This window comes from Alosa alosa, chromosome 22 (genome assembly GCF_017589495.1).
Source record: "Alosa alosa isolate M-15738 ecotype Scorff River chromosome 22, AALO_Geno_1.1, whole genome shotgun sequence".
In the NCBI taxonomy this organism is placed as follows: Eukaryota; Metazoa; Chordata; class Actinopteri; order Clupeiformes; family Clupeidae; genus Alosa; species Alosa alosa.
In genome coordinates this window covers 13,858,376-13,882,713 of record NC_063210.1, presented here as the reverse complement: position 1 = coordinate 13,882,713, position 24,338 = coordinate 13,858,376, and the positions used below count along the sequence as shown (strand labels likewise).

Sequence of the window (24,338 nt, the reverse complement as noted above, 5' to 3'; positions counted from 1 at the left end):
ATCTGCATTTAAAGGTGCCATGTGTATGTAATGTCCGCCAAAAAATCAATTCTTACTCCACATTCCATAAAAGATGGGGGCAGTATACCTCCGAAACCAACCTCAAGTTTCTTGAGAACTTTAGTCATCCAATTCGAACACATGGAATCGGTTATGTGGTTGCCCTGCAAGAAGTTGCAACATGTGCAATGTGCACAATGTTTGCTCACATCCACAATACACTCCTTCATACCAACCTCAAGTTTGGTAACTGATCATTAATCATCCAATCGGAAGACATGGAACCGGTTATGGTTGCCCTGCAACAAGTTACCCCACGTGAAAATTTAATGAATAATTTTCCCAGACTTGTTGTGATCATAATATTGAGATTCAGGAAGATGAAATTGCTCACATACACAATACACTCCTTCATACCTCAAGTTTCTTGAGAAAATAAACAAATAGACAAAAAAGCAGGTCAAATTATTTTAACAGCTTCAAAAATAGATGGCCATTGTTAACTGTCTCAGACAGTGTGGTCATTATAAAGATATAAATAGATATAAAAATGTTTTAAGTTTTTGCTTTAAAAATTAGATTTTGTTTCATGCACCATTTAAAAAAAATATTCCTTTTTTTTGTATTAAGAGTTTGTTTGTATACGGGGTCTTAACCAGGGAATTATGGGAAGAGTGCCAATAGAGATGTAAACCAGTCACAGACTTTTCAATGAAAGATGGACTCGGCATTTGGTTTATGGCGCTAACGTTGTCACGGTGTTTTTCTGACTATTCACGTTTACAGTTTATAAGAGACAGAGAAAATAAATCTTCATAAACGCATCAGTATGAAGCGTGGACGTTTATTAAACCAATGCAGCTACAGCCATAGATATGAGTTATTGTGGGGAAAATGTCTTGGATGAGTATATTTTGTATATCTTCATTTACAGTAATAGAATATAATAAAATTGATTATATTTTAATGTCCCCATGATGGAATTTGTTTTAGAACAGCATAGCCCAGTGACAGACAACTTAGATAATTAACTTTAATATGTTTGTATTACATTTTATTCAAATACAAATACATTTTATGTATTTGTGTTTTTTTGTGTTTGTATCTGGTTTCCCTAATGTATTTGTGCTAATTTCACATCTTGAGCCTGTTTCTGTTTATCTGGATGTTTTGCCTCATGCCACCCTTGAATTAATCAGTGCCTCACTAGTGCCACCCTTGTTAAAAATGTCTAGAATCGCCACTGGCGATATGGTGAGGGACAGGTCAGGTTGCGCTATGAAAGAACATGCGTAGCCTATTTCTGAGCGCAAAAACGGTCAGCCATAGATAAACGTAGCCTACCTCTGTCTTGGTGGCAGTTGCACCAGGTAGGGAAGATGTCCTGAAGTGCGCGAATGTTAACCTTATGGCGGTCTTCTGATTGGTGGCGTGCTAAAACTTTTTCCAATTGCATCCATAAATACTTTTCTTACAGCAAACCGCGCAAAAGCAAACCCCTGGCACTTTGATTTCTTTACACCATGGCTTGTAGTTCTCCCCCGTTTCCAACAGCCAAGCCCATCTCCATTTATTTTCTATAACTGTTTTGTCTTAGCCTGGCCTCGGCCGCTTTCTTCTCCCTACAGTACTGCGAAGTCAGAGAGTCTGGTTTCCAGGCTAGTTGCAGTGCATGAAAATGCACTGTACTGTTCTTCCTAGGCAGCTTCTTCTTATTACAGTGCATGAAAATGCACTGTACTGTTCTTCCTAGGCAACAACAACTTATTATTATTATTATTCCGCTTACCACTTTTTCCGTACGCAATTTCTCTTGAACAGTTTAACTTAGAAACTTCATTCAAACTTTGTAACGTAAGTATTCTAACGGACCAAGCTGCTATGTCTTTTCAACTTTGAAACTTTTATACTTTTTAAACTATTAAAGAAAAACTTTTTAAAAATCCCTATAGACTTAACATTGCCGATTGTGACCTCATAATACGGCCGTTAAGCAATTAGAATCCTATGGCAGGTGTTCAGGCCACCTGGATCAACTGCCAGTCTCAGGCTTTAAGCATACAAACTGGCCCTATTAAGACTACACATCCTGTTTAACTGCTTCCTCTGCCAAAAACTGTTTCAAAATAAAAGTCCTCAATACAATATTTCACTATTAAACAATTTAACCCTTTAAACTACTCAACTTTTTAACTGTTCAGCCATTGTAACTGTTACTTGTCATCGACTATGACTCCTACCCACTGTAGCTAGTTAGCATGGTTAGCATTGCTAACATTGTTAACATTTTTAACAAAACTGCTAAAAATGATTAGCTAAGTTAGCTAAGTAACATGGTTAGCATAGTTAGCATGCTAGTTAGCATTATTAGCAAAACTGCTAAAAATGATAAGCTAAGTAACATGGTTAGCATTGTTAGCATGCTAGTTAGCATAACTGCTAAAAATGATTAGCTAGGTTAGCTAAGTCATATAATTAACGTAGTTAGCATGTTAGCATGCAAATTAGCATAACTACTAAAAATGATAAGCTAGGTTAGCTAAGTCACATGGTTAACATAGTTAGCATTGCTAGCATAGTTAGCATGTTTAGCAAAACTGCTAGAAAACATTAGTTAAGTTATGAACTCAAATATCTACCTATACACAGCCATTAAACTATTTGAATATCAACATTCATTAAACTTCCAGTCTGTCAACAACTTTTAAACTATTTCCCTTCAACTTTTAAACGGTCTACTTTTAAACTATCTATTAAACTAGCTGTCTATCAACAACGTTTAAACTATCTACTGTCTATCAACAACTTTTAAACTATCTACATTCAGCTTTTAAACAGTCTACTTTTAAACTATCAACTTTTATTAAGCTATGCAACCACAATGTCTATCCTAGCATCACCGTAGTAACCATCTCTGTATTATCTGTTTTAACTATACATTATATTTTACATCACAACTTTAGCATTTTCACTGGTAATTCCTTGGAATTGCATTTCTAGTTTTGTCTAAGACATCTGTGCCTTCCTTTAGCAACGCATCCATGACAGCTAGTGGCCTTGCCAAATAGATGCACACAAATCATGACGCCAATATGCGAGGTTCTGGTAGGCCTACTGGTTATGGTTTTGTCCTATAAATTAATAATATTTTATAGCAAAGTTTTAAGTTGACTATTTTAATTGCATGGTTATTTTTTGTCAACATACAATCACAACCTATGTCGTTAAAAGTGTAGGCCTAAGTAAAAATAGGCTACAAGGCTGTCTGTGTTCACAAACACGACTGACCCCCTTACTCAATAGTTCGCGATGATGACAGATATTATTTTTTTTTTATGCTAACACGCTCAGTCAAAACTGTCCGTCGCAAATTGTGAAACACATTGTTGGACATGTCATAACAGACGGGATAATAAATTGCATAGGCTACGGTTTATATTGCGTCTTTACACATGTTAGTTGCATTGATTAAAAACTGTAACACTAATAGGCTACATCGGGTGGCATAGCAGGCTATCTGTTCAAGTCATAGGTGACACCCAAAATGAATGACCTTCCCTGACAAGAGTTTGTGGTGATAGGCTAAGAAATTGTCTACATTGATGCACGGAAAGAACACAGCATACGTTTATCTCCGAATTCGCACATAGAGCTCACAATGTAGGCTAGGCTACCATATCCAAAAAAGTTAAACGGATTGGCCATCCTCATCAGCTGTATCGATTGTGTCACTATAATCCAACGAGACCGTTAGTCCTCCAGACGTTTTTTTTTTAAGCAAACAATGAGACAATCGTGTAGGCCTAGCAACTTAAACAAAGCGAAACTCATGGCTGACTTATCTTTTTTAACGGTCACTGATTGAGACACAGAAAGTTCTCAAGAACACTATTGGGTCTTTAAAGATTTAACATAACACACATTAATTCATCGGACCCCCCCTCCTATTTGTTTTCTCATCGGATCTGCATCGATCTCAAATATGGCATTTCTAGAATCAAATTGACGGAAATCCGTCGCACGACGGAGAACTTCAATCCTTGAGATCCCCAAGAAAGCTGCCTACTCTTCCATTAAGTTACATTGCTTTTTTTTACATTAGTGAATTCATTCGTTGAACCAATGAACAAATGGCCAAAGACCGGCGATGATCCCCCACCTTTATGGCCGGCCAGGTTTAAGTGGATGGGGGTGATGATGCGGCCGCCCAGGGACTTCCGCCTGCGCACCACCATGTTGATCACCCCACCCCCACTCAGCACAGCCTTGATGACCTGTTTCCTGTCCTTATTGGCCAGGTCCACGTCATTTATCTTCAACAACCAATCATTCACTCTGAGCAGAACAGGAAAAGGAGGATACTGGTTACAAACAGGTTACAAGCATAACCCCAGGAATATACTACCAAGAAATATACTTATATATATTTTACTACCTACAAATACACTACATGGTATAGACTACCAACAAATATTCTACATGGTAAACACTACCAGCAAATAAGTGTCTGTGGCCTCGAATAAATACACACAGAGATGTGATTGGATATAATACATGATGTGATTTGCTTTTGTGTTTTTTGAGAGCATAATGTCCAAGATAAAAGAGGTACGAGTCACTCTTTACCTCAACCTTCCATCAGCAACACTTCCTTTGTCCACCTTCGTAACAAATATTCCACAGTCTCCCGGTAAATACGGATCATTTACCCCTTCTGCTATGTCGAAACCCAGTGCCTTCAAATCCATGTCATCCTGCAAAGCATCAGGAAGTTTGAAGGTTAAATCAACATATGATGTTTAATAACACTAGAAGAGACCATAGCAGGAAGAACATAAAACATTTCTTCCGTATTTTTCCATTGTTATCAGGCGAGCCAATGTTATTCCACTGTATTTCTCCAATAATTAGGATTCTAGTCAATGGATTACCAGTACTTTTCCAGTGACTATGCAAATAGTGATATAATCTGTGAGCACACCTAGCCCCTTCACTTAAGAGCTCTTCAGATAGAAAACAGACCCCGCTCTGTCCCGCACCTTCCCGCCTCACCTGTCATTTGAAAGACAACGCAAAACTGAAGTGCCCACACCGCCACCTCAAAAGCGGGTATTTTCTTGATTCGTGCATGTAAGCGGCAAGAATCTCGAGACGGTTTGCCCGCCTGTCTCTCATTGAAAATGAAAAACTAGCGGGTGTTGCTTCTCCTGTGAAAAGCCCTTTATTTATTTATTTATTTGTTTGTTTGTTTTGTTTGTTTGTTTGTCCGGTCAGTATAATAGATACTTGTCTATGACGACTATCTTTGATAAATTGTTTTTATCTTTGTCACTCACCCTGTCCTTCTCAAACTCCACCACCTCTGTCTCCCACTCCAGCGAGTCGGTGTCGATGGCCGAGTCGTGGGAGTTGTGGGCCATCAGCTGTCTGAACCGGGCCTCCTTCTCCAGCTGGTCCTCCATCTTCTCCCTGGATAAACGCAATGCAACGCCACAGCCAGGTGTCAGGCCATGAAAAGTGATCAGAAAATGTCTGATTCTTTCAGTAAACTCTTCAGTCAAAAGATCATGTTAGACATTAGTCAAAACTCTGACATTACCATTTTTTAAATGAAATTTCCTTAAACCTATATGCAATAGGCTAATTAACCCCAATTCACCTTGTACTGTACTTGTGCCATGTGCCATTACAGCAGAATTTAGATTTTAGAATGGTTGGTGTCCAGGAGTACATACAACTCACAACCACCAGGTGGCAATAAAAACACATAAAGTTGAAGAGATAGAAAAATGAGATGTAAAGTATTTTACTGGCATAGCCTGGGGTTATTTCCATTGTGTGACTTTGGTTAAATATAAAATCGGATTAATAATTTAAAGTCCTCAGTGAGGAGAGAAAGTTTACAAGCAGTTACAAAAGTTCTGGGAGCGGAAGAGGTCTACATTATGTGGATTTGTGTGCACTAGGGGGTATGAAACTGTATGTCTACCTGTGTGTGTGTGTGTGTGTGTGTGTGTGTGTGTGTGAGAGAGTGTGTGAGTGAGTGAGTGAGTGAGTAGCAGGCTTACTTCAGCTCCTTCAGTTCCCGCACAGCGTCATTCTTCTGTTTTCTCGTGTCGTCCAAGTTGCGGAGCGCATCGGCCAGGTCACTCACAGCCCGATCTCTCTCTCTCCTCAGGTTGTCACACAGGGTCCTGCACACAGGGGGCAGCATTGCACCAGTCAAACACACTGCATCTGGACAGCTCTGGAAAAAGCATAAGAGACCACTGAACATTTTTCTGATGTCATCCTACACTTGCTGAGTGACATTCGTATGAGTTGACGGGCAAATTTGTAGTGGTCTCTTAGTTTTGAATATGACCGTCAATCATTCGAATGTCACTCAGCAACCATAGGATGACATCAGAAAAAGTGGTGCAGTGGTTTCTTAATTTTGTCCAGAGCTGTGCATGCACCATATGCCTCTACTGTACAGTCTCCACTGCTGACAGGGTGCCCACTCTTTATTCAGTCTCTGCTGTTCAACATCAACTACAACTTTGTTGCATCACAGGTCTTCAAAACTATCAAACCCCTTTATAACAATAAAAGTAGATTAGTAAACAGAGGTTACTTCTGAATACTCAGTTATGGGGTATATTATTTTAAGCTGGACTTAACAGTGTGGAATGGCATGTCTTTGTCAGCGTCTATTTGTTTAAATAGCCATTTTATACACAAGGGCAGTTGACCAAAGTGCTGTATATTAAGACAAGCAACACAAATAAAAGAAAACAAGACTATCATACTGTTGATATGTTTGATTATACATATTTAATATTTAAACGGTAATCATGTCTTTAAGGGGAAATTGTGGACACGACCAGAGGCCACCTCCGTGCAGCACGGTCCGGTGATCAAAGCATTTGTTAGTGGTAGCATAGTGGATTGAAAAAGTTGTGGGCTCAATTCCTGGCTGCTACCATCGTGCCCTTGAGCAAGGCACTTAACCCCGATACTGTCGCTCATAGTAATTGATGTTGCTTTGGATAAAAGCATCAGCCAAATCAATTACTAGGTAAGGTAGTCACCTGATGCTCTCCCTCTCGGCCACGATCTTGTCGCGCTCCTGGAACGCCCAGTCGCGCCGGCACTTGGCCACCTCGGCCTCCTGGGACGCCTCCTGCAGCTCCTGGCTCATGGCCTCGCACTGTTTACGCAGGATCTCCAGCTCCTTGTTGGCCCGCTCCATGTCCAGCGCCGCAGAGTCCTGCTTCTGCACACGCATACACACCACACACACACACACACACACACACAGACAAACGCACGCATACACACACACACGTACAGCACAATCACAAACATGGGACAAAAATACATCTTGTGTCAACATAATGCGGCTGTGTAGTGGTTTTAATCACGCATGTTCTCTTCTTTGTAATCTAAGTAACCGGTAAGTACTCATACACTTTAGTGGTTTAAACAGCAGGCCTACTACCAAAAATAATTACCTTACTTAAGCATATTACCTAACTTTCACTGGGATTATTTGCATTTATTCATTTCTAATCTGCATCATCATAGCCACCAAACTGACAAATAACCTCCAAGGGGCAATGTCTGAAGAGCAGATTATTCTTTTTTGGTAATTATTTTTAGTGGCTACTGCTCCTGCCTGCCTCCTGCTCCATGATGAATGAGTGACTGTGAATGTGATTTAGTATAATGGCCCAGCCAGGCGGCCACACCGCTTTGAGATCACTGTCTGTATAAGCTCCCCAGGCTGATCGTCTGCTGCTGGGGTTGCTGCTGCCGGGCTGATCCGGATATGAGAGGGGGGGTATGGGGGCAGAGGCAGATGTGCCCCCCTGCCTGAGGCTGGGGGGGGGGGAGTGGCGGATTACTACCACTGGTGTCGCTCACTCTCACGGTGTGCGTGCTGGTGGGAGTGCGTGATGGGTGGTGTGTGTGTGTGTGTGTGTGTGTGTGTGTGTGTGTAGTGGCTGAAGATAGGAGAGTTGAGTTGTAGGCTCAGTGTTGAGTTCATGCATCCAGTATATGAGTATGTGTGTGCCTGTGTGTGCTTGTGTGTGTGATTCTTTTTGTTATTGTCTGTGGCCCTTTATTTGTGTATCATCTGTCTGTGTGTGTACACGTGTGTGTGTGTGTGTGTACACATGTGTGTGTGTGTGTGTGCGTGCGTGCCTGCGTGCGTTGACATCCGAGCATGTGTGGATCTGTGACTGTGCCTGAGTGTTTTGTGTGCACTGGTGGAAAAATGCCACTGGAAAACACTGATCTCAGGATGGTGTGTGTGTGTGTGTGTGATTCTTTTCTGTTATTGTCTGTGGCCCTTTAGAAGAGAGGAGAGGAAAGAGGAGCCACCGCTCACAGTGACCAGAGCGCAGCACAGCGCAGTGCAGTGCAGTGCAATGCGTAGCGGAGGGGAGCAGCCCATGTGAAAGCCGCCGAGCAAATAGTTACCCAGCCGGAGGCGCCCTGTTTGGACAGTGTAATTAGGCTTCCTGGAGAACCCCGACTCAGGCGCCCTCGCTGTTTATGTCAGAGTGGGGCTGTAAACATTTGCACTGGCTCTCGGCAAACACTGGAGGAAGGTGAATAGGAGTCCGGGGATGTGGTGTGTGTGTGTGTGTGTGTGTGTGTGTGTGGGGGGGTTGTAGAACTCGAGGGGTTGTAGAATGCCAAGGTTCCCATAGAGGGTGGAAGTACACGGTTGTCATGTAAATGGATGCTGTTTAATGTGCTGGCTGGTTTTTGAGTTGTGTTGTTGTGTCACCTTTTAGCTGTTTGCAGAGAGGAGAGGAGAGGAGAGAAGAGAGGAGAGGAGGAGGGAGAGGAGGAGGAAGAGGAGGAGGAGGAGGGTGAGAGAGGGAAACAGATGGTATCTTGGAGAGTGTGAGAAAGATCTGAAAGCTGTGAAGAGGGAGTGAACGAGAGAAAGAGATAGAAATAGAGGAAGGAGGGGAGGTGACAGAATGAAAGAGATGGTTTAGACATTGCTGAACCAGAGGGAAGGCAAATGGCAATGACAGAGAAAATAAGGAGAAAGAGAGATAGAGAGAGAGACAGTGAGATGGAGAGAGAGAGAGAGAGGAGGGGGAGAGATAGAGGCAGAGCATGAGTCAGAGAGACACACAAAAGGGGTGGGGCAGAAAAAGACAAGATACAAGATTAATTTATTGCTACGCCTCATTAGTCTCGGCTCCACAGCAATAAATAATAAATAAGAAGAGACGAGTGGTATAATATTGCAAAGGCTAATGTTGGGAGTGGTGTGCTGATGTGCTGAAGCAGCTTTGTCTGAGTAAATAATAGTGTGTGTCTGTCTATCTGTGTGTTTGTTGGAGTGATGGAGAGAGCAGGTAAATAAGTGAGTCACACATTGACTGAGTGAGTAAAAAAAGAAAGAGAAAGACACCAGACAGAAGTAGTGAGGAAGCGCACGAGTGAGTGAGTGCCAGTGTCTGTGAGACAGAGCGAGAGCGTGAGAGAAAGCGTGTGTGTGTGTGTGTGTGTGTGTGTGTGTGTGTGTGTGTGTGTGAGAGAGAGAGAGAGTGAGTGAGTGAGTGAGTGAGTGAGTGGGCCTATTACCTGTCTGGCCTGGTAGTACTCGCGGAGCAGCTGGTCCCTCTGGATGATGGCCTCGGTGCGCTCCTTGCGGGCCACGTCGCGCTCCTCCTTGACGGCCTCCATGTCGCGGCAGGCCTGGCTCAGCTCCTTCTGCGCCTCCGCCTTGTCCTTCACCTCGAAGCAGTACTTCTCCAGCAGCTCGTTCCGCTCGCACAGCGCACGGTCACGCTCCACCAGCGCTGAGCCCAGCTCCTGGACGGGTCAGAACCGCACAGTCGGGGGGGGGGGGATGAGTTGGGTCAGAGGTTGGGGAGCCACACACCGTTCAGGGCATATTTCGACCAACAGAGAACTGGTTCTTGAACTGGTTTCGTTCTGAATTCTTTGAACCTTGTTGCTAATTGCCATCAATTCAATTTATTGTGCTTTATAGAGCGCCAAAACATCACACATGTATCATGGCGCTTTACAGAATGTGGGCAATCGGAGAAAAAAGGAAAGAAAGGAAGAAAAGAAAAGAAAGAGAGCCATCTAGTGAACCATTCCGCATTTCCACCAGCTCTGAACGGCACCAAGGACGTGTCATCAACAGAGGGTGCCACAGGCATTTCTGAACTGTAAAACACGCCCACTACGGTTCACAGGAAAAACAAACTAAACAAAACTCAGAAAAATAAAAGTGAGAGTGTCCAGACCCTAAGGTTAGGACAGCGAAAAAACGGAGGTGAACAAGTCCAGTCTCAGTCCTACCATTAGTTCTACCTGTGCATTTGCCACAGGTGATTTCACATATTAGCTGGCTGACGTAGTTGTGCTATTTTTAAAATCAGCTGGTTTAGCGAATGGTTGGAACAAATATGTGGTGGGACTTTCACTTTCTGAAGCCGGAGTTTTCCGCCTCTGCTAAAAACAGACTAATGATTCAGAACTAGTGGGTCAGTTCCGAACCACAGAATCTGATCAGAACCAAGTCCCTCTTCACAAGCAAATGACTTTTGAACAGAAAGGTTCACAACAAAAGCAAAACAAAAAGTAACACACACGGACATATATTTTTGGTCAAAGGCAGAATGGCTTGGTAAGCAACGGATGACGGTGCATGCCTTCCTCTACTGTTTGCTTTAGTTAGACTGTGTTTAACCACGGACGGGCTTATTTTGGGCCGCAGGGAACTCCAGTTCAATTCAGTTCAGTGCACTCGCGCTCTCTCTCTCCCCATCTCCACTTTCTTTTAAAATTTAACTGAACAATATTGCACGGAGCTTTAGTTGTGGTGCGTGCCAAAGCAAAAGCTTGGTTCCGGTCCCCAAAGCCCCAGTCTAACCTTTATGAATGTTTTATTATTTGTCACATCCATAGAGATACCTGTTGTAAAACATGTAGTGAAATGGCATTTAGGTGCTCAACGTTCCTGTGCAGAGGTGTCGTGAAGGATCACCAACTATTTATAAGGATAAAGAAAGACAGATTTAGATAGAATTTAATAAATAGATTGAGAGAGGAGGGGTAAAAAGTGCAGTGTGTGTAAGTGCAGTAGGGGAAGTATAGATAGTTTTATGTGTTCAGGAAGTCCTTGTTTAAATAGTTTTATTTACAAAAATGCTTTCATCTTAGTGTAGCTACAGCACAGGGATTGTCTTTGGTTTAATTAGTTCTTCACACGGGGAGCCAACACCTGACTCTCCCCAGGATAGGAACACTAACACGAAAGAAGCACACAGGAAGCACTCCGGCTTGGCGTGAGCAATCAGTTCTCGTCAGCCCAGGAAAAAAAAGCCCAAAAACTACTTCTCACTGCCTGCAAAAAAAGGCTTTCCAAATACTCACTCATCACTAATTATTTATGGGCTTTTTTCTTTCAATTATTTACACAGAGGTAGCACGGACAATATTTGCTACTCTCTTTAAACTGTGAAGTTGAGCTCAGGAGTGCTAGTTGTTGTTCAGGTGCCATGGGGCCTTTGATAAGCATCTGAGGCAACACAGAGCCTATTGATGGCAGAAGTCTTGGCCTGCTGCACACGGTAGCCATAGGCAGTGCAAACGCTACTCAGATCCGCTACTTATGCGCCCCAACTGAGCCCTAGCCTCAATCAGTTGCTTTTTGCTGTGTGCTTGACATCACTTAACTTTGAGCATAACTGAAGTTTTTCACTGCTAAGTAAGAAACTGCATGTTCGTTTAAACAGTTTTTGCAGTTTTCTGAAAGCTTGCGGTTCAGGATGTAAACAGATATATCTATTTTGGTACGAAGAGAAGTAGAAATCAGGCTTAAGGGTCCCCAAAGTCCTCATCCAATCAATGTTATTGACATTAGCAATGAGGATGACGGTCAGGGGTGCGTTTCCCAAAAGCATAGTTGCTAACTAAGTTAGCAACTTTGTTGGTTGCAATGCAATTTGCCGTTGCTAACAGGTTAGCAACTATGCTTTTGGGAAACACACCCCTGAACAACAGCATATAACAACAGATGCGCCCAAATATTTGGATCTAGTTACCAGCACAAATTGTACAACTTCTGTGTAAAGGGAATTTGCTGAAAAGCACATGTTTGGAGACAAAACCACAGTGGCTTTCCCTAAATGAAAAACAGAACTGTTGGGATGTCGATGTATTACCAAATATCAGTTTCCTTGAAAATGCCTCTCGCCTCTGCAGAGCCAGTTGTTACCTAATGATGTTTAGAATCAAATTCCCTGCATCTTGGTCATGGCACACAGACAATATATTTGTGTCCTTGACTAATGCACCACATACCGTTGCTGTTTACTCTGAACTGAACCTGTTCTGTTACTGACAGATCCAACGATTGGTTTGGAAAGTGAGCTATAGAAGTGAAATTCCTATACGTTTGTCTCCAGACATACACTCTAAAATATCCATGTTTTATAATGCAAGCCTGCCTGTGCAACATACATTGATAGTACCACTAAACACATGACTCTAGTACAGGGGGGTGTGTCTCGTCTAATCTCGTCTGTCTCGTCTAATCTCGTCTGTCTCCTCACCTGTCTGAGGGCCTCCAGCTCCTCGCTGGCCACCCGACGCTGGCTGGACGTGTTCTTCAACTTGGCCTCGGCCGCCTCCAAACCCGTCTGCAGCTTGTCCACCTCCTTGATGACCTGGTCACGCTCGCTCATCACCAGGCGGTACTCGCTGAGCACGGCGTCGCGCTCCTCGCGCAGCTTCTCGGCCTCCTGGCCCGCTTTCAGCTGGAGCGTGCGTGAGCGTGTCGCCTCCGACTGCACGCGTTCAAGCTCGCGCTGCAGCTCCACACCACGTGACGCTGCCGCCGCTAGCTCCTGCTGAAGTGCGTCCAGTCTGGAGAGCAGGGCAGTGAGAAGTGGGGGGGGATTAGTACACTTGGAAAGTACAAGGCAGTCCCTCTATACATTTAGTGTCCTCATAACAATGCGTAGTTATACAATGCATTGTTATAGAGTACTATTAGCCCCGCCATGCTTGGGGGTTACAGTGAGGGTACAGTGGGCCAAGCATATGTAATTGACAGTGTGTTAGAGCAGAGACATGTGTTTGTGCTCCCTCTCCCATTCGCTTCCTGTCACTCTCCACTGTCCTATCATTAAAGGCATAAAAAAAAATGCTTTAAAAAGTTTGTCGGCTGATCCAACCGATTCAGAACTAACATCACATAAACATTGCACAGTGTCTGCTTGGCATTATATATTCAGTGTCCTCATAACAATGCATTCAAAAATATTTAAATACAATAATGCCTACATTTCAGTAACCATTATTAGCTGTGCTTTGTTACCCTAACACGAACCCTAAAACTTTGTCTCAAATACATCTTGTAACAATATATGCTAATATCAGAGGTATAGTGTGCTGTAATATCAATTATTAAGTGCACTTACTATAAAGTGGGCCAAAAATGTGTACAGTGTGCCTTTGAATGAATTATTAAGTAAACGATATAAAGTGGGCCAAAAACTTCGCACCACAGGGGGGGAGGATGTCCAGTGCAATCTCTCGTTATCATGGGAGTGTCCAAATGTGTGCCCTGGCGATGGTCATGAAGCATCATGGCAAGTGTACAACACGGTATAGTGGTGCCAGGTGGATGTGAGAGGTGTTGCAAATGACTAGTTTTGAGTATGAAATATTTAACACATACAGTGAAGTGTGAACCACTTTGGTGTTCTGCGGTAAAGGGTCTTTTTTTGTTGTTTTGTCAGTATGCACTATGCACTCTGAAATGCCACAAACGCTATACACAAATGTACCAATATTGTTATTACCACCTATGCCATGCATTTAAGCTTGTGCTGTAATACTGTGGTAGTGTAGTGTAGAGCAGCATAGTGTCGAACACTTCTAGGACTAAAGTATAATGTAGCACAGTGGTTCTTAAACTGGGGGTCGCCAAGAATATGGGAGGGGTCACGAAATGATTTGCAGTCTGAATTAGAGAAAAATTTCTAAAAGAAACATGTTTAAAACCTGGGATATTCACTAGATCTAGAAGTAGGCTTACAATTCAAAGTGTTTCCGTAATGATCCTCTGAAATTGAATGCACTGTTTACGTAAACTCAAATCTCTTCCTGCCCTCTTAGTGAAGACTAATAGGACTAAAGTAGAGTAGTAAAGTATAATGTAGTATGGTGTAGTGCCCCTTGATGTTCTGTAGTATAGGGCCTGTGTGTGGTTATGGAGCACTGATATAATTATTGCAGAGTGCTAAAGTATGATGTAGTATAGTGAGGCATTTAGGCCTGCTTGTGGCTGTCCCTCCACCACACTCCACAGCGCGTTGTGCCTAACTTGGGGCTTATTGCTTAAGTATACTAGACTGCTCTGTAGTATTGGTGTATTTAGGCCTATTTGTATTAATGTATAGTTTACTGGATTATTCTGTAGTACAGTGGTGTATTTAGGCCTATTTGCATTAATGTATAGTTTACTGGATTATTCTGTAGTATAGTGGTGTATTTAGGCCTGCTTGTGGCTGTACCTCATCATATTGGTAGAGCACTAATGTGACTAGTAGAGACTACTAAATTATAATATTATTATATTGAAGTGTCGTGGTGTGTTCTGTAACATTCTGCAATGGATTTAGTCCTGCGTGTCTTGTACCTCCTCATTCCTGCGGAGCACTGCTGCTGGTAGTGGACAGCAGAGTCCCGGTGCTTGAGCAGCACGTCCACCTGCTTCTGAAGCCGCCGGTTCTCTTCCTCCACCTGTTCCAGACGGCTCAGGTCTGCATTGTGATTGGCCGTCTTCTCGTTGTAGCGTTTGCGTAGTGCCTCGTACTCTTTGCGTGCCGTCTCCAGCTTGTCCATGGCTGTGTCGTAAAGCTTGTTAAGGATGTCCGGCGAGCCGTTCTCCCGAATCACCTGCATGGCAAAGAAGTCACCACAGCAAACCATTGCTGAATTTAGCAAAATCAAAAAATCCTGATCAAATTCCACCTCGAGATTATGACCGAGCAAAAGCAGGGGCTGAATATGGACAAATCTGATCCTGAGTCACATCATCTCAGATTAACACTACAGGATCTCAAATGAACACCACAGGATATCAGATTAATACTACAGTCAGCATGGCCAGGTACGCTTCAGTTTCCTGCAAGCAGAGTAATCAAAGACTCGTCCAAGAACACTTATAAGCATTAAGGAACGTGCCTCCTTAATAGCAGAATCTGCTGAATTTGTTGACAAAAGTGATCCAGATCTTGATCTGTTGTAGATCTACCATAGCTCTGGCAGGCCCAAATCCAAACCAGACCTTTTCAGCACCAGCTGTTATCTGACCAACTCCCTGGTTTTGTGCCATCCTGGCTTTTGCACTTGGTCCCAGTCATTGATTTTTGCTCATAAGATTCGACTTCAGTTCATAAGGACGCAGTGACACCTCTCCACCTGCAGGTGGCAGAGATCAGGCGGCGCACTTCTCTGACCTTAAGTAACCACACCGCTGCCCACTGTCCAAACACAACCTTGTTTTTGTTGAGCTTAAATGTCAATTTCTCATGAATGTCTTCTGACGCATCAAAGGCACCGGGCATTCAGATGGCGTGACTACGTTCCCACAGCGCTTTATTTAAAGTGGCCTCCACCACAGATTTAAATTCAAATTTGTTTCTTTGTTTCCTCTTTTTTTTTCGGTGGATGATCAAACGCCGTGCTGCACTGCTTCCGTGCACGAGAGATCAAAGCCCCATGAGGCAAACCGTTTGTCAAATGGAGAGACTCTTCTTTTTAGTGATGAGGAGCCCGGGTGAAGTTACAGCCTTTGCCTAAATTAAACAGTTGAACTCATACAAGCAACAGTACAGATGGCACAAGCTCAAGTCGGCTTTTAGGCTAAATGAGCAGTTGATTTGCTTATCGTTCGGGCTTACCTAGGCCATAACTCTTTCAGCGGGGATGAAGTCATGCAGGCTTTTAAGCAAGCATTGGAGCATTTATGACAATCAGCCATAAATAAACGCCATTATTGAGAAATGACCAAAAAAGGAGCGGATCCAGTTGGGGGGTTTCAGGCGCAGCGGTTTCTGTGGAGGAGCGGAACTGAGCTGTGGGGTAACACTGCTGGCATGTGGAACGTCATGGCGATCGGGCAGGGCAGCGTTTCTCTCAGGAGCATGCTGCATAGCAGAGATGTGCACTTGGATTTCCCTCCGTAACCTTCTGACTCCTACTCACTCCCCCGCCCTGCTTTCCCCCCTCCTTCTTCACTCATTCTCTATTTATCCTCATCTGTTCATCCGCTCATCCAACAGCCTCTCTCTCTCGGCAAGAAGAGAATTTTAATGAGACCCAAATATTACCCTGGTCTAGTAGCACAGTGGTTACTAAAGTTTACTAAAGATCACTAAAAGTCATAAGATGAAGTCAGACAACACAGGAACTTCCACAAGCAGAGAGGGGTAGGTGATTTTTTTTCCTTTTTTCTTTTTTTTTTTTTGGGGGGGGGGCATATGTATGAAATCAGCTTCAGGGAAGACACATGTAAGAAATCAGCAGGAAGCATTGCCGTGTAATTAGAACACTAAAGCCCTGAAACAATTAAACAAACAAAAACACAAACAAACAAACAAACAAACAAACAAACAAACAAAGACATGTAGGGCATTTCCCATCATCTGGCTAATTTGAAACTATGCAGCCTGGGCTAATTTCGAAGGCCCGGCAAAAAGTCCTGACAGTGCCTAAGCGCACAGCGTTTATTATTGTCGTTTGTTTGGATAATGACCTGACCTCATTAGCGGGAGGCTGAGAAGCCAAAAGCCCGGGTCAGGTCTTGGCCTGTATTCCCCACGCGCACTAAGACTATGGGAAGCCTTTCATTAGCTTGTCTAAAAGGCCACACCAAAAGGGGAACATCACCACCTTTCATTTTCCATAGTAGAGGGTAGCCCTATTTTCAGCTGCCTACTTATTCACAGTGAAAATGTCACATTTAGGCTACTTGTCTGTGGCTAATGCTAGGGTTCAGGCAGGGTTAAGAGTAAGGTTAAAGCTTGAGTAACCACCTAAAAACAGACTGAAAAACAGGCTACACTTCTATGGTTGCTGGAAAATGACAATGGACTTTTCAGAGACAGACAGTCTGGGCAGAGCATAGGATGACACATGCAAAGCATAATCCAGAAGACAGTAAAATAACACTGGAGTTATTGAAGTAGCTTTACTGTATTATTGAACATAAATACTTTAAAATGGCTATTATAGTGTATTGCATGTCTAGCGTTCAGCATGTTAAACACATGAATGTGATCTATTAATAAATGTCCCAATCTTTGTATTCTTTTGTAACATCATAAGTTCATAATGTGGAGACTCTTTCACTCTCCATAGACTGAAGAGTGGCTCTTTCACACAGGACTGAAACTTGCTGCTTGTGTGAGAATTTTAAATGGACTTTGGCGCATTTGACACAAAGCTATAAATCACAGATGAGCCACTCTGAGAACATTTTTGACCAGATACGTACTTCTCCTGCTTCAGGTAAGGAGCTTATCTGCGTCACCTGTACTGTATATGTGCATCTGTGTGTGTGTGTGTGTGTGTGTGTGTGTGTGTGTGTGTGTGTGTGTGTGTGTGTATGCGCATACATATTTGCATGCGCGTGTGCATGTGTTGATATGCCTCCATAGGACATACGCTCTTTGCAAGGAGGTCAAGACCCCAAGAGATCTTAGGGACCTGCCTGTGTATGAGCCCACATGTGTGTGTGTGTGTGTGTGTGTATGCTGTGTCCTGCCTCACCTGCTGATGGAGCATGCGCAGGTCGGCGGCCTCCCTCTGGTCGTCGAGGCGTAGCCTGCGCAGCTCGTCGCAGGCCTGCTGCAGGTGCTGGTGCTCGCGGAGCAGCTGGCTGTAGTCGCGGCGCAGGCCCTCCGCCTCCTCCTTCAGCTGCGCCTGCTCGCCCAGGGCCCGGCTGTGGAGCGTGCTGAGGGTGGGGAGGAAGGAACCGACACACTGGATTAGTGCAGCTCAGGCTTACCGGAGAGTGTGTGTGTGTGTGTTTGTGTATGCAAGTGTGAGAGTGACAGTTATGCATCTGTCTTCACTCAACTCAGTAATTGTGTGTGTGTGTGTGTGTGTGTGTAAAGGGCAGCAGTTACTGCATCTGTCTTCACTCAAATCTGTGAGTGTGTGTGTGTGTGTGTGTGTGTGAGTGTGTGTGTGTGTGTGTGTGTGTGTGTGTGTATACGTGTCTAAGAGGGAGTCTGTATCTAACTGTGAGAGCGGCAGTTTCTGCTTCACTTCACTTAACTTTGTTGTGTGGTGTTGTGTGTGTATGCGCACGTGAGTCAACCTGTAGGTCTATCTGCATGAGTGCATGTGCACTTTTCATGCATGTATTGCTTACATAACAAAGTCTGTCAGCTCAGCTAGAACTTCAAACAAAATGTGGCTTTTAAGCACACAGCATAAGCCATGTGCAGGTAGAATAAGCTTGTGTACCACACAGCATGAGCACAGATCATGACCTGCACATCATCCCGTCTACAGTAATGACAGCCCACCACCGCAGTGCCTGCGCTTATACGCGATATCCGGTTCACCCTGCTCATGCAGTCCTGAAATGACCCATAGGATCATCTTTGATAATACAATGGGTATTAAACAAAGCTTACAACTGACCAGAGTGAATTATAGGTGAGAGGGATGGACAGAGAGATGGAGAGAGAGAGAGAGAGAGAGAGAGAAAACGGTAAGGATAAGCAAACAGCGCAGTACGTGGCCAGTTTTTAGCGTGAAATAAACTGCTTATATTGGTCTTTGGCCGCACAGATGCACAGAGCAGCCTGAAGGAAGAGGCTTAAACGCCATCCCATAATCCCTCATCTGCCTGTTGGCATAGCAGCCAGCTGTTGGGTTGTTCTGCGATGGAGATGGTATGCCATCATGAAATTAGTCAAATGGCCAAGGCCTTATGTGACTAAATCCAAACAGCGCTAAAAAGGAAACCGCAAACACTGAATTTATCCTTTGAAGTCTGTATTTGTGAAACAGTACAATAATAGAAATGAACTGAATATGTACCGGTACAGCACTACAGTGGCAAATGCATATGGCAGCTCAAGAATGCTCTGGATTGGGATTAAGGGACCTTGAGGATAACACTTTTAGAGGCGCGAGTCAAGACAATGGCAGAACTCAAACAAAACACAACAAAAAAAAAAAAACACTACAAACATGACCACTTGATCCCACTTGGAAGCCAAAGCCACACCTGGATTTTGCCGCAATCGCTTTTTGATGGTGGCAAAGTGAGTCCATTGCCATTGTTTACACTCTGGGACGGTGATAACTTGTCCCAAACATTCTTTTATCAGTCACATCTATGCAGGCTGCATGTGATGTATGGTGGTGTAAGTGTAGTGTTTACGGAGCTGGGCTAGCATGCAGTAGCCTGAAAGTTGTGGGTTCAATTCCTGGCTCCCACCGTTGTGCCCTTGAGCAAGGCACTTAACCCCAAGTTTGCTCCAATGGTATGTATGAGATGGAAAAGGTGACATACAGTATCATTAAAAGGAAAAAACTGTTTGAGAAAAGATGGGAACTCTACCAGCTGACTAGATGAGATGTACTTGGGAAAGATGTGTGAAGGGATGGGAGGACTGGTGGGTAGGGATGGGGGGTTGGGGGTGGTTGGGTGGGTGGGTGTGCTTATAGTGTAATAGAAGTAACAAAGCCAAATGTTGAAAATGTATGTCTCCTCTTGTTTTGTTTTTTTTTTTTTTGCGTATCTATTTCGACTTTATTTCTAAATTAATGGTCTTGAATGAGAAGGTACTAACCTAATGGACAATTATTATTATTATTATTATTATTGTAAGCACCTGCAAAATTGACGTTTTTCAGTATGCTTAATAACCTTGTACTACCCTTTTGTTACTGTATGAATTTACTCCATGTACCAGAATGCTTTGTAATTTACTTGCTTCTGTGATTTACAACATTCTATACATGTGCACCAATCAAATGTCTTTGTTTGTTTTGCTTTTATTTGAATTGTTTAAGCAGCCAATGATTATTTGTTATTTGTTTATACCCTTGAAATCGCGGGGAATGTGAAGGTTCCATCTCCTCAGAGGAGAAGGCTCATCAGTCACGGTCGGGTTTGCACTGAGAGAGAGGATACTTTGCTGCCTGTAGTTTGTGGAGACCATTGGACAAGTTCATAGGCCCACTTACTCCGTAACATCAGCGATCGTACTTGCTTACCCTTCTCTTTTTTAAGTTACCGGTCTGCTATTATTTGTCTAGCTAGCTATTTGTTCAGTGCTATTCATATATCTATGAGTGCTATTGTAGCTGAAGCCATCCTGACCTGGGTAGCTGACCTGCTAGCTAGCTCCTGTTGCATTCTCCTTGAGGAGAATGATTTCGATTGAAGCCGGTGCTGGGCCCACGGAGCCAGACCTCCTAAGGACGACTGCGTTTTGCCTCTGGTGCTGAGCCCACCAGAGTGCCAACCGCCAACTACCCGCTGCTGCTGTTGAGGTGTGCACTGCAGGCTGACTGTAGCAATATCCTCCACCGAGTCGCATCCTCGGCTAGCTGGGACATAGCTGCCTCCGATTCCTCTGTGTCAGGACTGAGCAGAATCTCCCCTGTTCTGAGTGATCGGTCGTGAGTAACGTCAACTGCACTTACACTGACACACACACACACACGTTCTCGTCTCTGCTTGGATCACCGGCGAGTTGGAGAGCCGTTCAGCGGTTGCTGTCCTGCCTGCAGCTCAGAGAGCTGCCGCCCTGTGCACCCACCGAGCTCCAACGGGGGGTTGGGGTTTTATTTGATTATAGGGGTTGGGGTTTTATTTGATTATAGATGATTAATAATACTGTTGTGATAGGTATATTCTTGTGATTTAACTTGACTTGTGTATATTGTATTGTCTTCCACACTGGTCTCTGTTTAGGTGTATTAACCTTTAACTACCCTTCCATTAGTCTTATTATTATTTTAACGATTATTTAAATTCTGGTTTTCCCTTTGAGTGGAGGCACAAGGCTATTCAATTGAATTTATTGTCTGTAATTGTTAGCCTACTGGTATTCAGGAATCTCAGCCAGCTCACCATTCCACCGCTGAGACCTTCAGGATCCTGTTTGCGCCATTTAATTAATTGTTTATGTATTGTAATAGTGCCTGTGCACACACCCGTTAAGAAGGGGTTACACTATTATTATTCTTTTTTTTTTTTAAAAAGTATTTATTAAGTATTTCAAGATTATCATTTACTCACAGGGTGGGGAAAGGAGAGAAAGGGGGGGGGGGAAATGTGTGTGATGATGATTGCAGACAGTAATTGTTAAATGTAACTATCATGCTTAACACAATAAAGTATAAAAAAAAAATTAAAAAAAGTTTGCTCCAATGGACAATGTCTTGTAATATAGTTGTAATGCCCTTGAAATATAGTTGTAAGTCACTTTGGACAACAGTATCTGCTAAATAAATAAAATGTTCACAAGCGGCCCTCCAGAGAGGAGGAGTGCACTCTGACAGACTCCACAGCCGAGTGGGCTTGTCTTCTGCCAGATGTTAGCGGACACCCCCACCCCCCTCAGATCAGCAAGTGGGGATCTGCAGGGTCAGGGGTCACCTAATCACTGTGATTCATCAAGCCTCTGTCTAACACAGGGATAATGATCTGCGTTTCAATGAGCCTCTGCCTCAGGACACGGATAAAGACTTTGGTATCGTGCACGAGAATCAAGGAGTTGGAATCAACCATCAAGAAGCCAGAACACCGTCTTGGCAGTTTGAGCTCCTGACACTGAAGACGGCTTGACGCTGAAACGCGTCAACGGCATGGTGCAATAAATCCTTTTAAAAGTATAATACACAAGAGAGTGCAGTTTCCTCCACTTCAAGACTGACATTTTTAACTCGCACCCAAAATACTTTACTAAGTGTTTGAGTGAGAGCCTATATTGCTGAAACAGTTTGAGCTCCTCTCATTCAAAGTTGGTGGCAAGTGATTTGATGCGTCAAAAGGTAGTTTTTTGGTCCTCCAAAAAACAAATTCTTTCTCATGACACTGTATTACAGAATTCAATATTATCCTGTGGTCAAAAAAGTGCTACCTCTGAGTATACGGTGGGGTGTTGGTTAGATATGGGTATGCATGTGTTGAGAGACCTGGCCATTGCGTGAGGACCCAGACTCCTCGCACAAGGATTAGAACACCATTTTCTTAAAGAATATCTTTTGTGCTTTTTTGCTTTGTGCTTTTTTTGTATTAACGTAACATAATTTAATTTATCGTCTGAGGGTAAAGTTAAAAAGTTGCAGAGCGTCTGAATCAGCAGAGAACGATTCCCTTCTCGCATGGGCTGCAGAGACGGCATCTATAAGACGCGCCAAATAAAGAACCCTGCGTTTGATACTCCAGTGTTTTTTGACTACGCTGGAGCGCTGGAGGCAAGTCTACTGCGCAAACTCCAAGGCACGGTGCCTTTCAGATAAGCAAGTCCTCAGTGAGAAGCCGACACTGCCGCTTATGACACATCCGTAATCCTCTTGGAAATCATCAATAGCTGGGCGGCCTTTTAATCGTGATCATCATCATCATCATCATCATCATCATCGTGCATCGAGGCAGGCAGCTCCTCTATTGAGAACCCACAGATCACCCAAACAGATTGCTTGTCTCGTCTCCCGAGAGCCTTTGGAGATCTGAGGAGAAGTGGCGTTCCTCTCTCTTTTGTGTTTGTGTTGACGGCGTTCATCATCACAGGCGAAATGAGCATCTTTATTTTTGGTTGCTCTGACTGGAGCGCCAGCGCGGCCCAATTTGAGGATTTAGTGAAGATTAACTCCGCTGCTTTCAGTTCTGTGTGTGCAGACGGACAGCTCCGCACACCCCTCTCTAATCACCCTACTTCCATCTGCTGATCATATCGAATTGTGCTCAATTCCATTTTTTTTCATGCCTTCCTGTTCATCCTGAGTTTGGTTTGGGTGAGGCGTGGATGACAAGGAATACCCAGTATGTAGCAGAGAGAGGGGATGCCAGTGGGTTTGATGCCATGGTTTGGTGCCATGACAGCAGGCGGAAAAGACCAGGACGAGGGGTATGAAGAACTGGCACTGTGTTTAGCAGAGGTCTTTACCCAATGTAAAGTACACACTTCCGACACTATTTGCATGTGTGTAGTCAAATCAGGGTACTGATTCCGTGACCTTTATGGCACGACTAACGTCGTCCCTCACTGCTTTACTACGCTACAAAGCAAGAAGAGAAGAACATAACAGGGTGGAGGAATGAAGACAAAGTCTAACTAAACAAAACCTGATAAATAAGATAGTAATAGAACATGAATACAATAAGGTGATAAAGAAAAAAAAAGGGTGACAAATATGCAGGTCAACTGTAACCTTTACATCCCTTGTTCTTGTCAAATAGCTCTGAAATGAATGAGATATAGAAGGGACGGAAAAAAAGGGACAATGAGAGGAGATACCTTGAAGTCATGTATTATCTATGTACACCTCCTGAACTGTAATATTTCCATTGTTCAATAAATAAAAAGAATTAAAAAAAAGAAAGAAAGGAAACAAAATAAAACTCAAGAGAAAGTTACTGGTGCCTATAGATTTGCCATGGGGCTGAACTCCACGACCGAAGAGGAAGATGATGGAAGATGAAGAGAAGATGAAGGAGACAGTGTTTAAAAGAAAGAGGCGCTCACTGGTAGAAGTCGGCCTCCTTGACGGCCTCTTCGCAGCGCTGCAGGGTCTTGCTGTGCTGGTTCTGCAGCGACTGCAGGTCTCCCATGGCCTTGGTGCACTGCAGCTTGAGCCGCTCGTAGTCGTGGCCCGGCTTCGAGCTCGGCCTGCAGGGGTGGAGGAGACGGGACGGGTGGAAGAGGAGAGAGGAGAGCGCATGAGTCATGAGAGCCAGATTTGGAGGAAAAGACACAAATAGAAGACAAGAGAGAGAGGGGGGGGGGGGGGGGCAGGAAAGAGACAAAGGAGGACAGAGAGAAAGACAGAGAGAGATACATGGAAAGACATACTGAGAGAGAGAGAGAGAAAGACTGAGATACATGGAAAGATATACTGAGAGAGAGATAAAGACAGAGAAAGATACATGGAGACATACTGAGAGAGAGAGAGAGAGAAAGACAGAGAAAGATACATGGAAAGACATACTGAGAGAAAGAGAGAGAGAGAGAGAGAAAGACCAAGATACATGGAAAGACATACTGAGAGAGAGAAAGAGAGATAGATAGATAAATACATGGAAAGACATACTGAGAGAG

General features: G+C 43.6%; 1 protein-coding gene across 1 annotated transcript in view; it reads right to left on the bottom strand.

The window, feature by feature from the left end:
• The window catches only part of dlg5a (discs, large homolog 5a (Drosophila)), a gene marked incomplete in the record, with an annotated part of 55,900 nt that overhangs the window by 16,266 nt on the left and 15,296 nt on the right, over positions 1 to 24,338 (bottom strand). The window contains 10 exon segments of the mRNA XM_048232913.1: positions 4,160 to 4,335; positions 4,627 to 4,754; positions 5,337 to 5,469; positions 6,069 to 6,194; positions 7,074 to 7,258; positions 9,598 to 9,828; positions 12,585 to 12,897; positions 14,678 to 14,937; positions 17,815 to 17,998; positions 23,766 to 23,909. Coding sequence (XP_048088870.1) covers positions 4,160 to 4,335; positions 4,627 to 4,754; positions 5,337 to 5,469; positions 6,069 to 6,194; positions 7,074 to 7,258; positions 9,598 to 9,828; positions 12,585 to 12,897; positions 14,678 to 14,937; positions 17,815 to 17,998; positions 23,766 to 23,909 — 1,880 coding nt within the window.